Raw genomic sequence first — 15326 nt, 5'->3', positions numbered from 1 at the left:
GTGCTTTGGCGGACAAACGCCCTTTGTCAGATGTCTTTGGCGGACTGGTTCACGACGGTTCACCCTTCGGGGGAAACTAGAGTTGGGATGCTGGAACAGGAGCGCATCGCGATAGCGAGCGGAGGACGGATGGTGTACATAGACTAGGTCGTTCTGGATTTCGAATTCGGACGACGATCATGCTAGCATGTAGGTTTTAGTGCTGGTGTGAGCTCCTCGAGATGGGATTAGTGTAGGAGTAGAGTCTTAGCTCTGAACATCATTTGTTTTCTTTGGGAACAGGGTAGTTTCCCACCTATAGCTTTTTGTGTGGTTCCTTTACGGGAATCACAGAGAGTTGGTTGGACTTAAGAGGTCATGTTTTAGGCCATCTGGGCTGACTTATTCTTATTTTGAGGGACAGTGTTGCAGACACCTGACCTTTCTTTTGGATTATACCTTTTGCCTACGGGCGTTCTTTTCTACTACTTTCCGTCACTGGAGGTTACTCGTGACGAGGTTGGGTACTTACAGCGGGGGTTGTAAATATATATTGTATATTAGTTCTGTTTTTTGTTGTTGTTGGGTTTTATTTAATTCAGTCTTGTCTTAGTTATTATCGAAAAAAAAATATTCACGTTTTTCCGCATTAAGTTTACTTTTGGTTACTAAAGTGACGCCACCGAAATCGGGGTGTTACATGGTTAGACATGAGGAGGTTTTGCTTTCAGGAGTGAAAAACATGAAATATATGACAAAAAAACAAAACCCTAATATCAAAAGCTAAAAAAAATAAAGAAACACAAAATCCAAAAAATTAGGGTACATATGGTTGAGTGAAAAGGTCAGGGATCAATTCCTGAATGATGCAATTTATCTTTTTAATATATAAAAAAATATCCATTAAATTTTCTCATTAATTTCGATAACACAGAAAATACAATATATATGGTTAGCAAGAGGATGAAAATCACCCGACAAGTAGCACCATGAATTGTGGACCAATCTAGAATTAAAAGGCTAAACATAACATAAATGAGAATTGTTATTCAGACCCCCCGACCCCTATTCAGACCCCTCAAAATTGGCAAATTGTCCAAAAAGCCCCTGTTAAAAAAAAACTTCCCACTTTCCCCACTAACTCCCCCCTCCCACTTTTTCAAACTTCTGAAACCCCTCCCCCCCAACCCCTCCCCCAAACACATTTCTCTCTTTCAAAATCTCCTTCCCTCTCTCACGCATATCCTCCGCCGGCCGCCGCCATCGCCAGCTACACCACAACCGTGTGGAGTCGCCGCCACCCCCATCGCCACCTTCTGCTGCCAACAGCCCAACATTCTTCCCGGAACCCAGGTTCGTTACGCGACCCGACCCATTATGTTATGGTTTTGATCGCACCTTGTAGACGCGTCTGTGTCGCATCTTGAAGGTGCGTGTTCAGAATGCACGCACCTTAAGGGTGCGCTTGATACGCACCCTTAAGGAGCGACACAGACGCACCCTGAGAGTGCGTCATAGACCCTTATCTGTCAAAGCTTCAATGCTATGTTTTTGTTCTGTTTTGAGTCTTATGTTTCCAATGTTGGTTCAGATATGTCAAGAACAAAGAATTTGAGTGTGCCACCGGCCAACGAAGGGAGAATTCCCCCCCCACGACATCGGTACGTAAGGCTCGTGAAGCCGCTGCCCTACGAAAGAAAGAAGAAGCACGTAAAAGGCGTGACGAGGCAACCCGTAAAAGGCGTGCAAGTAGTGCAACGACTGCTGCCAGTGCAGTACAAGAGCCTAAACCTGAAGAAGTACATGAGCCTGAACCTGAAGATGATGATATGGTTGATGCAGAACAGGGTTCTTGTCAAGGAGAGGAGGAGAGTTCTGGTGAAGAAGAGGAGGAGGGTTCTACTTAGGAGGAGGAGGAGGAGGAGGAGGAGGAGGAGGAGGAGGAAGAGGAGGAGGAAGAGGAGGATGGAGAGGATGACGAGCATACACAAGCAGATCAAGGTGAGGAAGATGATGATGATGATATATTCTTTCCTGGGGGCCTTATGACAAGACCTTGCTGAAGAGCTTCAAGCAACATATATCACTAGAGGTGTGGAAGCATTACAAGAAACCTGCTGAAGTGCTTGATAGGGGTGTCTTAAAAACCTACCACCATGGGAATGCTATGCTTGGGAATGATAAGAAGAAGCATAACGATGTGAAAAAATGCTTTTCGACTTATGTAAAGGGAAGGGTTGGGGCTGCTGGTCTATTGCATTTGTTGACATGCAACCTTCCCTTTGTTGACAAGACCGTGCTAACAGCGTTTATGGAGAGATGGCAGCCGGAGACATCCTCTTTCCATATGCCATTTGGGGAGATGACTATCACACTGGATGATGTTAGTTCTTTGCTACACATTCCTGTGAAGGGAAAATTCTTCACTCTCCCAGTCTTGACTCGTGAGGATGCAGCCAGTGCATTGCATAAACAACTTGGTGTTACACAAGCAGATGCTGAAGAGGAGATCCGGAAGTCCTTAGGACCTTATGCTCGTTATACATGGTTGTTGAAGGTGGCTGAGGACATGGCTAAGGAAGGGAAGACCAAGAAAGCTGCTAGAGCCTTCTTGCTGCATTTGGTGGGCATGACGATTTTCTGTGGTAAGACAAACAAGGTGGATGTTGCATATTTTGGGATGTTCATGGATTTGGAAAAGGTTGGGGAGTATGCATGGGGCGCCATGGCATTGACTTTCCTTTATGACCAGCTGAAGGACACCACCAAGGTCTGCACCACTAGTCTTGGAAGATACTTAAATTTGTTTCAGGTATGATTCTACAACTCTTATTTTAGTTAAATTGTAATTAACGTAATTTAAGGTATCTCATCTTGATGTATGATTATTTGATTACAGGCATGGATATTTGAGCACTTCCCTGCTTCATTGTTTGATAGAAACCTGAACAGGAAATACAGTGAGAAAGACCCGCGAGCTTGCAAATGGGTCACCAAGAGGGGGACTGTGGACCTGCATGCGAAGAGGCTAATCCTAGATGACCTTAGGGATAACAATGTTATATGGACTCCATATGACGGGCATAGAGTGGATTGGCCCTTTCAGCAGGAGTGTATTTACAGTGGGTGAATTCGGCATTCAGGCATCATCCGGCCATATCTTCCAGAGCGTGTGTTGAGGCAGTTCCATATGCTCCAGGATCAACCCAATTTACCACCGGCAAACATTCCCCCTATTGAGGATATTGATGAGAGGTTTGAGAACATGTCTCATTGCGTGGCTGCTCAACATACTGACACTCCAACGACAACGCCTCGCTACTTTGAGTGGTACAAGACAATCTCACACTGCTTTGTGGTCCCTCCTGAAACAAGATGTCCTGTGGCAGTAATTCTTGTGGTAAGGATCAATAATTTAATGACTAGTTTGATTTTTTTTTTATGTTACAATTTATGATTCTGATTCATTGTTGCTTGTAGGATGTTCTCGAACAATTACGGGAGTTGAGTGATATCACAGTTGACCCCAGTGAGACCCCTCAGCGGATCCTCGAGGCAAACCAGCGTATGCGGAATATCATAATGCATCACTTGGAGTATGGAGGTGATGATGATGACAGTGGCAGTGGCAGTGGCAATGGAGTTGTACCTCATGGTGGTGGTGGCCCTGACAGAAAGAAGAAAGAAAAAGCAAAAGCATCTACCTCGAAGACTAGTTAGGTCTAGTGTTTAGGATTAACTAAAGGATGACTGTATTGAAGACAAATTACTTTTCACGTAGGTTGTGTTTTAAAGACAAGTTATGTTGTGATGTGATTAATTTTCCATTAATTTAGTCTCCAATTGTTCTATTTTGGTAACATGTAACATTTACTGTTCTCATCGCACACTCAGAGTGCATCTTAATCGCATCCTTAAGATGCGTCTAAGACGCACCATGAGAGTGTGACATGTAACACCCAAACAATGTTCCATGCCAGGGTCCCTGTACACGACACAAGTTCTGAATTAATCGCACTCCCAGGGTGCGTGTTAGATGCTTCTACATGGTGCGACGCAGACGCTCCTTGGAGCAGCGTCGACGACGCACCCTGAGAGTGCGATTTGCAAATCGAAACCAGAACCAGATATGAAACAGAAACAGAAACATGGTGAAACAAATAAGTACTTTATTCGTAATTTTTTGATGATAAATTACAAAATTTTCGAACATACAAGTACAATGACCCCTAGACCCTAAGTCCTAACCCTAGTACTTGACATATACAAGTACAATGACCCCTCCACATATGGGATACAATCAGGAGGGAGTCTTCCTCTTCTTCAGGTCCTCTTCCTTGGCTTCTGACACTACAAAAAATCCGGGTTTTAGCGGCGGTTATTTTTGTCTTTAGCGGTGGTTCTAACCGCCGCTAAATCTCGCTTAAAACAGTTAGCGTCGGCTAAAAAAGCGACGTTAAATTTGGCGACACTAAATATTTGGTGGCGGTTGTGATAGCATCGCCTAAAACCGCCGCTATATTTTACGTTGTGTTTTGGCGTCGGTTACAACCGCCGCTATATATAGAGTAGTGCTTTTTTATTTTCGTCATTTAGTGGCGGTTGGAAGCGCCACTAAAGCCTAACTTTTTTTTGCGGATTTTAGGCACGTTTTTTTTTATCTGATTTCTTTTTCTACCAGTACATAAAAAATCAAATATTTATAGACATCATATATGATAAAATTGTAAATAAGACAACACTTTTTAATTGTAAATTAAATTTATATGGCAACATATATATATATATATATGTATATATATATATATATGTATATATATATATATATATATATATATATATAGGTATCATTTAAGCACTGTTGCCAGTACCTGATAAAAAAATTCATTTTTAATCTAATCATACCTCTCACTCTCCCGATATATATATATAGCTATGTGCCTATGTCAAGCAAAGGAAACCATCAAAGATGAACATCAAAGAAAAGGTTGCAGACTACGTTCCGTTATGTAATGAATTTGGTAAAACAATCAAAGATGAATTTTTATTGTAAACAAGACTACTTGTAATTGTTACATATGATTCTGACATGGAGTAGATCAAAAGAAAAACTGAAATGCACAAGGTTCATAAAAGTAAAAAGACGTTGTTTCTACAGGAGACTTTAATTGGACTCACAGAGGGTGTAATTGAATTGAAACAGAATTTTTTGAGCCCAAAGCATGTATTCTTCTGAAAGCTTCACCACCTAGCCATCTTTACCTCCAACAATTAATTTGAATGCTTGAGAGGATGAGAGGATGATGAAGAGGTGAGAATCAACATCGATATAAACAAAAGAAAACATATAGAAATTGGAAAACATATAGAAATTGGTGATGAGACCTCATAGACTTTGGCTCAAATGTTCTATACTCTGGAAATAAAAAATGGTATTAGTAGAATAAGAGCAAAATTTGAGTAAATAGTGACTTTGACTCAAACAGAAATTTCATGTTATTCTCACAAAATTTGAGTAAATAGTAACTTACACTGGTACATGGGCATGGTAGGAACAGAAAGAAGCTTTTCAATGATAAGAGCACCAAAAACCTGAAAATTAGCCAGTCTTAGATATTGATAGATCAATTTTCACAAAGTGACTTCATACATGTTTTTAAAATTGCAGCATGAGAAACCAAAGAGATTCTTATAGCTAACCTGTCATGCCAATTTGCTCATATAAGCCTTTCCAACATCAGAAAATTAAGAACATAAAAGAGAAACTGTCATTGGAAGAGCAGCAAGGAGTGAGTCCCCCTTATGAGAAAAAGAAACAAACTGAAAATATTAAAAAAAGAGGCCCTTTGCATTTGATAGTTGTTCAGCATGAGAAGCAATTGTTACTTCTTTCATAAGTTTTCATTAAACAGGAAGCATATCTACATATATATGGATTAACTACCTCTGATTTTCCAAATGTAAAGAAGTATGGTTCACCTTCTGTACGTGATATTATCAATTTCCATGCAACATGCAACTGCCTTTGCAGAAATCCTAGAAATGACCAAACAAAATACCATCAGACTTCCACAAAAGCCATTTTACATCCTGGTGAGAAATAAGGTAACAAAAATTTGTTTTACCAAGCCTTTACTTCTTAAGGTTCTCTTAGAGATACCTAACCCTTCCCTTCACATACCTCCTGTATCAAAAGAGTCACTTGTTGAAGCATAATGTTATTCAAGTAATAACCCTGTGTCATAAAAAACAAAAACGAGGCCACTCATACTTAAAGAGATTCAAAAAGAATGTGAGATCAAAAGGCGTCAATATATATCACTGACTTCAATTCATGCTTTAATTCCTTGTCTTACACCATGAGGGACCTTTGTTGAAATGTGCTGCTCTAATTCTAAACCAGTAAATAATCAATAATCTGATACTCAAACAGAATCTGATACTCAAACAGAACAAAAAACTAAGAACTACCAGAGGTCCAGAACCTAGCAACGCAAAGAAAAGAGGAGCTTTTTGCTTCCTATTGCTACCTACAAAAATAAGGCAACAAAGCCATTCCAATCAAACCAAGCAAAACACCATCCCTTTCAAAAAAAAACCCCACATACTCAGGAGACCAGTAAGATTAAGAGCCCTTGCAAACATATAAACACCAGCAACACAGCCTCAAAAGCCAAAAAACATTCCAGAATCTCGTTAATCATTAAGAGGCCTTAACAAGACCAATGCTAAAAAGGTACCAATCTTTACAGCACAAGGGGAAAACCAGCAAAAGATCCACAAGAAAAAATAGGATAACAACACCACGAGTCTCTCTTCAGAAGCAAAACAGCACAACCCCAACATTCCAGACTTTGTAATTAACAGAGAGGGCAACATAGCTGACTAAATTTACAAAGAACCCAAACATAAGGTGGGTTTTTTTACCATTCAACAGCGAGAAGAAAGGACCTTTAACCTTTGCCTTAAGCCAAATCCAAGATCGGTATTGAATCAAGTCCAGAGCCGTAGAGAAATCAAGATCCCCTTCCCTGAAAGTCACTTTGTTTCTAAGTATTACCTTAATGTCCAGAAGTGATATTACCTGAGGAAGAAAACCCAGTGCAAATGGAGATTTTTGGCGAGTAGAAAGCGAGCTGGAACGACGAACAAAGATGGAGCTCGAGGACATCGATGAAGGAAGAGATCCGAGGGTAGCGATGAGGAACTGAGGAGGCTTTGAAGCGATGAAGACTCGACGAAGCTGTGGAGGAGCTGGGGACGCGGTGAAGCTGGTGGTTCCTCCTCCTGCTCGTCAACAACGATATGTGAAGCAGTGGAGCGGTTTCAAGGAAATAGGGAACGTGGATTGGGAAATTTGGGGGAATAGGGTTTCAATTGTTCATTTGAGGATGGCGGGGATTTAAAATCGTGACCGCTGCTTGGAGCGAAATTTTGAGAAAATTCTAATATTAAAAAATAGCGGCGGTTTAAACCGCCGCTAAAATACAAACCTTTAAGTTAACTTGGTGCGTTAGCGGCGGCTACCCCAACCGCCGCTAAATTCCGCTTTTTTTGTAGTGTGAGCTCATTTTCCTTGTCTTCTCCTCCTCAGCATCCCGGATAGATCTAGTGCAGCCACCTGAGCCTGGGTGAGCCTTGATGTTTCCATCACAATACCACACCGGAGGAGGACCTTTTCCACGGGAGCGTAGACCTATTCTATTTAGCAACTTTGAGTACTTTGAACAAGCACATGAGCAAGGATGGTCACCCCTACATTAGCAACTTTGGCACTCTGAATTTGAAATTTCACTTTCAAAGTACTCAAAGTTGCTAATGTTGGGGATAACATCCACATAACTCCAACCACTCAAAACCCCCTAAACCAAAAGAATAACATTAAAAAGAAGACATAAGAAAAGCATAGAAGAGGAGGAGAGGAAGAAGAGAGGTGTTGTGTGGAAAATGAAGGATTGGAAAGCCTTTTTTTATAGAGCTGCGATGACCTAGGTTGTAACTGTAAGGCCCAAGTTTTAAAGCTTTGGATAAGTGAATAAAATAAAAGAGTTTATTTGATTAAGATAAATTTGGGAAGGAAAAAGGTTCAGGAAAAGTCCAAGAATTTATCGAAAAACCGAAAGAGTTATAGCACGACTAACATACGCTTAATCCTAGGTCAAAGGTATTAGTGAATAGTTAATTTACGCTTTAGGACACGATGGAAACTAATTCCAAAAATCCTCAGAGAAATGTTAGAACTTCTCTTTTCCGTCCTTAAACAACCATTTCGATGCGAAATCCTGGAAAGTACGAACGTCAAATTCCAATTCTCGGAAGTTTGCCGAAACGGAATCCCTGATAGTTCGAGAAAACCTAAGATCGACAGACGATGAAGACTTTTTCTATTCGGAGCTGCAAAAGAAGATTCCACCCGTGTTCTCCTATTTCTCTCATCATTCCTAATCTTTCTTCAGAAGGAAGTTTTCTCATCCGACGATCACTGCAAAAAGTAGTTTTTCGGGATAATCCGACTTACACCGACTTATGCCGATTTTGGATCTTTTGGTTTAATTCCAAGAATCCTGTTTTGAGTTCTGGAATTATGTCGCCAGAACCTATCTTAGAATGCGCAGAGGAACGCGCAGGAAAAATCGGAATCGCAAAAAAAATCTTTTTTCCGCTTTTTCCAAAACCTATAAATAGCTTGAAAATTAGATTTTTTGCAAAAAAATACCCATTTCCCCTCCCCAAACCCGCGAGCACCTAGAGAGAGAGAGAGAGATCCGGATCTTCGTCGTTCTTGCCCGTTTGCTTCACCGATCGTTGCTAATCGAAGACCTTGAGGTAGGTAAACTATATCTCACTTCTGATCGTCAGATCTGTCGACTTCTTCTATGTCTTTCTGTGCTCAAAGTTTTGAGCTTTTTGTAAAACTGTTCAAATAAGCTGATTTCAGTGTCTAAACTTATTCCCTGCATGCTCCTGAGCGTGTTCTGCGGATTAGATTTTGTCAGATGTCGACGAAATGCCGCCGGGATCAATTTTTGCATCAAATACCCATTTTTAGGCAAAGTCGCAACCTTTAAGCTGAAAACTATCGACTTGGCTTAGTGCTAGTAGGATTAATCGTCATAAACGTCGTTGTTGACGTCCCCATCCAATTTGTTTTTCAAAAATCCAGTTTTGAAATTATGAGTTTAAAATAATGACCAAACTACCCCTATATCAGTTTTCGATCCGAAAATTTTTCCGAGCTTAGAACCGTCTTAGTTACGGCGTATGTTAACCTAGGAACCAAGTTTGATCGAAGAAAAATCAACCCTCCCAATTAAGGAAAGTGGCCGAGAGCTATACTAAGGGGGGAGGAAATCCGACTTTTTCGAAAACTTGTCTTAACGCGTTAGATTGTCGTACCACAGAGTTTGTAATGTACCGTGTAACCCTAGGACTTATTGCTTGCTGAGTTTCTGACTCAATGTGTTGATTTCTGTGATTTTGGCTTAAGGTTCTTTTGAGGAGTTTCCTGGAGATCAAGGCGAGGAACGTGAAGGAGGTTGTGAGGAAAACGCTGGAGGAGTTACAGGTGAGGGCTACTCTCTGAATTACTAGATAATGCTTTAGGTGTCGATGAAATTCGACTTGATTATGTGTTATGCACCTAATTGCTAAATGTCTGAAATGATTTCTGAGGCTTCGGCCGAACTTGTTGAGTACTTGATGCCATGATATTGTGTGCTAAATGATTCACATGCTATGTGCTGCATGGTTAACTTAGGATGTGTTGGAATATGCTGTTTATGCCTATTGGTTGAGTTGTTTCATTGATGCTATTCCACTCGTGCCTATGTTTCTGGAAAGTGAGGATTACGGGAAAGTCATGCCGAATTTTTATGAGATTTTGAGAGAGTTTGAAAGGACGAACGAAGTTCGGACCTTGTTATATTTTAATGGATCGAGACCTTCTCAGAAATTAATTGGGATTATGGGATCCCTGAAACTCATAGGAAGTATCATAAGACTAAACGAAATCTATTTTCCCAAAGAAAATTCATAAGACATTAATCAATCTCTAAACCCCTTGAACAATGATAACAACTTTAGATAAGAGCTTAGAGCCTGAATATTAGTCTTGAAGATATGAGAAGTGTCGTCGAGTCCAAGTTTTGAGGAACTTACAAGTTTTCGAGTATGTTGATACTCTTTTGCTCGATGAGCAGGTTAATGTTTGGCTATCTAAAGTTTAGCCGGAAACTATGAGTTTCCAAGTACAATCGTACTCTTTCGCTCGATGAGCAGTTTATTGTTTGGCTATCTAAAGTTTAGCCGGGAACCATGAGTTCCAAAGTACATTCTTCTTCTTTTGATTAATTCATTTTGTCGCAGAATCGACATTTGCCTTAGGGTATTCTTTTTAGAGACTTTAAGTTATTTAGAACACGTGGCGACGTGTCGGGTGAGGTCGGAGACGTTGTTTGGCTAATCACTTGCATTCATGCACTCATTTTGAGGTTAATACACGGCGTGATACCGGACCTCGGTGGATTCCAAAATGGTCATAAGACCCGGATTTCCATATTTAGGACACTACGGTGGTCCTCAGTAGCAGACGGAATGGCAGACCTACGGGTTCACTGCTGATCTGACTACTTTTGTGTGGTGTAAGAGACGCCCGAGCGGAATGGTCCCACTATGGCCGGTGTTAGGGCTGACTCATTGGTGTCCATCCTTCTTCCGGAATGCATTTTGTTAACCAGCATTGCATTTCATGCAACATACATTCTGACTTGTTTGCTGAGTGTGATTGGTACTTGTTTACCCTATTTGAGGCATGCTAATTGTTATTATGATCTTTTATATTTTTTTGCGATACATGCAACCCTAGGATGTTATCCCTAAACTCTAAGCCTGAGAGGCTAATAATTATTATCCCATATATATATATATATCTGGCTTTAATATTTATATAATTCTTTGGAGTTGACCCTCGCGTCTTCTGTGTGTGTTTGGGCGGACTACGCCTTTGTCAGATGTCCATGGCGGACCGGTTCACGATGGTTCACCCTTCAGGGGAAACTAGGTTGAAGAAGCTTGATCAGGAGGACTACGGTTCAGGGGTGGTCGACCCCGCTGGCCACCGAGCGACTTACTCGAGATGGGATTAGTGTAGGAGTAGAGTCTTAGCTTTGACCGTCATTGTTTCTTTGGGGACAGGGTAGTTTCCCGCCTATAGCTTTTTGTGTGGTTCCTCTACGGGGATCACAAAGGGTTTGTTGGGCTAAGAGGTCTTGTTTTAGGCCATCTGGGCTAACTCATTCTCATTTTGAGGGATAGTGTTGCGGACACTTGACTTTTCTTTTGGTTTGTACTTTTGCCTGCGGGCGTTACTCTCTTTTACTTTCCGTCACTGGAGGTTTACTCGTGACGTGGTTTACAACTTACAGTGGGGGCTGTAATCATATTGTATATTAGTTCTGTTATCTTCGTTTTAGAGTTTCATCTCTTTCTGTCTTTACTTACATTATCGAAAAAAATAATTCACGTTTTTCCGCTTAAGTATTTCTTTTTGGTTACTAAAGTGACGCCACCGAAATCGGGGTGTTACATTGTGGTATCAGAGCCTAGTCGAGTCTTTCGGGAGTCTTTGGGGAATAGGTCTTCTGTGCTAGGTTGTGTGACTCTGCAAAGAGTAAAAATTGATTGTCTGCCATGCGATTTGTCGCTTAGAATTGATTGAAGTTATTGCTTAATCATATTGTATAGTATGTTAGATGCTATCCGATGATGAGTACTAACTGTTTGTTTGACTAAGCATAGGATGGTAAGCCCTGACCGTATGGCGAAGGCGATAGCTACCATGATTGAGGCAATGATGAATCAGGCTGCTGAGGATGCTTACAGACGCGTTGAGGAGGCGGCACGTGAGCAACCTCAACCGCTAATCGAGGCGTCCCAGTACCAGCAAAGTAGGTTGGACCGAGCTGGAACTGGAGGACCAGTGAGGTCAGGTTCTCAGGAGTACCGTCAGTTGGGGCCGTATCAGCATCCGAAGGAGAGGGGTTTTACCCCAAGATCTTTTAAGTCTTCGACTACTGCCACTCCAGGGGCAAGAAGCCAATCAGCACACCCAGAGGTGACATGTTTCAGGTGTGGAAAGAATGGACACTATGCTAATGCATGTCTGGACCAAGGGCCTCGATGTTTCAATTGCAACCAGATAGGGCATTTGGCCGTGATCTGTAAGACGTTTCAGGCGGGACCGTCTGACAACAAGATGAAGGGTAAACTTCCTGCCAAATCTAAAGGGGCGAGGAAGCAAGTAACGTGTTACAGATGCAAGAAGGTGGGGCACCACTCTAACAAGTGTCCAGACGGGAGACCTCTATGTTTCAACTGCAATCGCCCGGGGCATCAAGCCAAGGATTGCAATGTAACCAGGATTGAGCCATCTGTGCCTAGGGTAAGAGGAAGACATCCTGCTGCACGGGGAGGAGTCTATGTCTCGTGCGGCGAGGGAGCTGACGGACTAGCCAGAGGAGAGCGCAAGAACGATGGTAACCTTCTAACTATTCCTTCTCATTCTAGTATAATACACTCCATTACTCTCGTAGCACATGCGACGCACCAATTTTACTTAAATTGTTTAAGCATTGACTTTATAGTTATTACGCCTAATAATACTTTATTTGACCGTTGCTCGTGTTTAAACTATAGAAGTTACACGAGATTTAGAATAACACGTTAAGCCTAGAAAGTAGTTTTGCACCGATGCGTTTAACAAGAAGCTAGAAGCTGAAAGATGAATCTCAGGGAGATTCCGTATGGATAGTATATGTATGATGTCGAGAGCGTGTAGTTCCGTAGCGGCATCATTGAGGATTTAATATCAAGATCTTTGTGACTGCTGGATGTTAGGAACTCATTGACTGTTCCAGTGGGTTTTTCTAAATCTTCACCTTCGATGTATTAGGCCTGATCAACTTAATATTGAGGGGGTGATATTCGGAATCAGAACTGGCAATGGACTTTGATAGATGGATTGGTAAGATTAATTTGATTGGATCGATGATTAGTTGAGTTGGGAAGTAAAGTTCTTGTTAAGTAATTGATCTCCTTTGGGGAGGAGTTATAGTTTAAGAAATGGATATTCATTTAAGAAGTATTGAAGAATTAAAGGACATTTGAGGTCCAAACTTGGTGAAAGTTTAGGTTTTAAGTCTATGAATTCTTGTCTCAAGTGCGTAGGACTCAAGGTTTGTCAGGTTTTGATCGAGAGACTAAGTATCAGATTGATTGGAGGACGATCTAGTTACGGAAATAAAGAGTTAGTATTAAGATGAATACTTGAGGTTGTTATATGTGGACAAATTTCTTAGAGTCTAAGAGTGAATGGAACTTGGTTATGGATTCCGATATTGCATGCTGGGGTTAGCAAGTGAATTTCACTAAGTTAAGTGAGGATTTAAGGGTTAAGATTGACCTTGGGAGGTGAAAATCATGTTCGAATCAGAGATTTAGTGGTGTTGGCATTAATGATTGTAGTTAAACCTCCGAATGTTGAGGGATTGGATGATAAAATGACTAGTTAAGTTTCCTGAGGTACAGCTATGGTTTGATCTTCTAGGGAATAAGTTCGGATTTGGGGGAAGTGTTAAGGATTTTAGGTAATTGTAAAGTGGGTTGTGAATAAGTGAAGGTTGGTTTTATGGTTCGAGTAAGGGAAGTCTCGAAAAAGGGGAGATGACAATGATGGATTGTAAGATATTAAGATGATGATTAGCTTATAAGTTGCTGATGAATGGAGGTTAAAAGGGACTGGGTCTAGCGATGCACAAGGTATTAAGACTCACGTCGAGTTTTACTTTGAGTGATGACTAAGTAGAAGATTGATTTCATGGTGCGAATGAGGATAGTTACGAAGTTGGAATCGACGTTAATGGACTAGTAGATTCCAAGGGAATAGTTCGTCTATGAGTTATAGAGCGATCGAGTTAAGTTTTGAATCATGAGTGGAGATCACGAGGACAGGTTGAACATTCACTCTGGAATGCCAGAGGTGTACTGATTTTAAGCAGAATTTTTGGACGAACAAAAGTAAAGGATCAAGTGGTTAAGGTTGTGCAATTGCACGTAGCGTCAACCAATGTTATTTCCAACATAGAACCGACACGAGTGGTCGAGCAGGACGACATAGAGCTTAAAGTACTTGTTTGACTAGAAGGAGTTGAACATGAGACAACGACGCTGGATGGAATTTCTCAAGGATTACGATTTTACCTTACAATACCATCCTGGAAAGGCTAATGTCGTTGCTGATGCATTGAGCAGGAAGATGCATATCTCATCAATGATGGTTAAGGAGCTGCAACTGCTGGAACAATTTTGAGATTTGAGCTTAGATGTGAGAGCATCTGAGGGAGTGTTGGAACATGTTGCCTTGCATTTTGTCAAAACAACTGATTGTCGAAGCAGATGTCGTGGCATCTGACCTCGTGAGGCTAGGACATCAGTCCTCAGCTTGTGTTTCTGTTATGGGCCTTCTGAAGATTTGTTGAAGATATGTTCTGAGTTACTTGAGGAGCAAGTAACTATCTCAGAAGGGTTTTAGTTGTTGGGTTGTTATTTGTTGAAACAATCTTTGTTAAAAGATTGATTTCTATCTTTACTTGTGCAGTAAGAAACCGAATCTATCAAGATTGCGTTTTCAAATTGCTGTTATTGGAATCTGTTTCTTCAGCCCGTGCTAATCCTAAAGCCCATGCTACCGCTGCTGAAGTCTATAAAAGGATGAAGACCTAAAACGTGAAGTCTACCGAAGCTGATAGAGAGAGATCGTGTGTTTTAGGATTTGTTAGTGTGCTTCGTTCTTTGTTATTTGTGAATCCTCTTTGCTCACTGATTCTATAAAGCAAAGAAGGGTTCTGTGTTGTTTGATTACATTCAAACTCTGATTGTTCATTGTGTTTACCAATCACTGTGGCAGTGATTGAGAGAAAGTGAGAGGGGCTCTCATACTTAGGTTGAGATTCTAAGTAGAAATACACTGGGTAGATTAGGAAGTGAACTATGAACTGAGGTGTTCATGAGTGTCTGTAATTCCTGAATCTTGAGATAGTGGATTTCCTTTCTTTGGGTGCAAACCCTCCAGACGTAGGTGAAAGTTTTCACTGAACTGGGTTAACAACTTCTGAGTGTTATTGTTTTGTTGTTAAGTTTTGTTTATTGTTAAGCGATTGTCGAACCTCTTGTCCCAGCATCGTGTAGGACAATCGTATCAGAGGGAACCTGAATTACAATTGGTATCAGAGCAGGCACCCTGTTCTGGTTGGGTGAGCTCCAGGGAGTTTATTCAAGTTCTCATGGATAAC

General features: G+C 41.1%; 1 protein-coding gene and 1 long non-coding RNA gene across 9 annotated transcripts; one reads left to right on the top strand and one right to left on the bottom strand.

Annotated features, from left to right (window-relative positions):
- Positions 1–689: 689 nt before the first annotated feature.
- Positions 690–3109, top strand: LOC130724886 (protein MAINTENANCE OF MERISTEMS-like). Its single transcript, XM_057576156.1, has 4 exons — positions 690–697; positions 1571–1811; positions 2045–2791; positions 2879–3109. The coding sequence occupies exons 1-4, from the start codon at positions 690–692 to the stop codon at positions 3107–3109; spliced, it is 1227 nt and encodes a 408-aa protein (XP_057432139.1).
- A 1812-nt stretch (positions 3110–4921) lies between these two features.
- LOC130726797 (uncharacterized) lies at positions 4922–7353 on the bottom strand. Of its 8 annotated transcripts, XR_009015007.1 has the most exons (9): positions 7064–7353; positions 6907–7010; positions 6451–6509; positions 6306–6373; positions 6105–6214; positions 5924–6015; positions 5680–5778; positions 5511–5571; positions 4922–5395 (listed from the first exon to the last, which is right to left on the bottom strand). It is a non-coding gene; the product is annotated as an uncharacterized LOC130726797 (long non-coding RNA). The 8 variants fall into 8 exon arrangements; XR_009015009.1 differs by having other exon boundaries at positions 5959–6015; positions 6306–6509; XR_009015002.1 differs by having other exon boundaries at positions 4923–5395; positions 6306–6509.
- Positions 7354–15326: the final 7973 nt, after the last annotated feature.

This window comes from Lotus japonicus, chromosome 6 (genome assembly GCF_012489685.1).
Source record: "Lotus japonicus ecotype B-129 chromosome 6, LjGifu_v1.2".
Taxonomy (NCBI): domain Eukaryota; kingdom Viridiplantae; phylum Streptophyta; class Magnoliopsida; order Fabales; family Fabaceae; genus Lotus; species Lotus japonicus.
The sequence above is the reverse complement of the archived record's forward strand: the minus strand, read 5'-3'. Positions and strand labels throughout refer to the sequence as shown.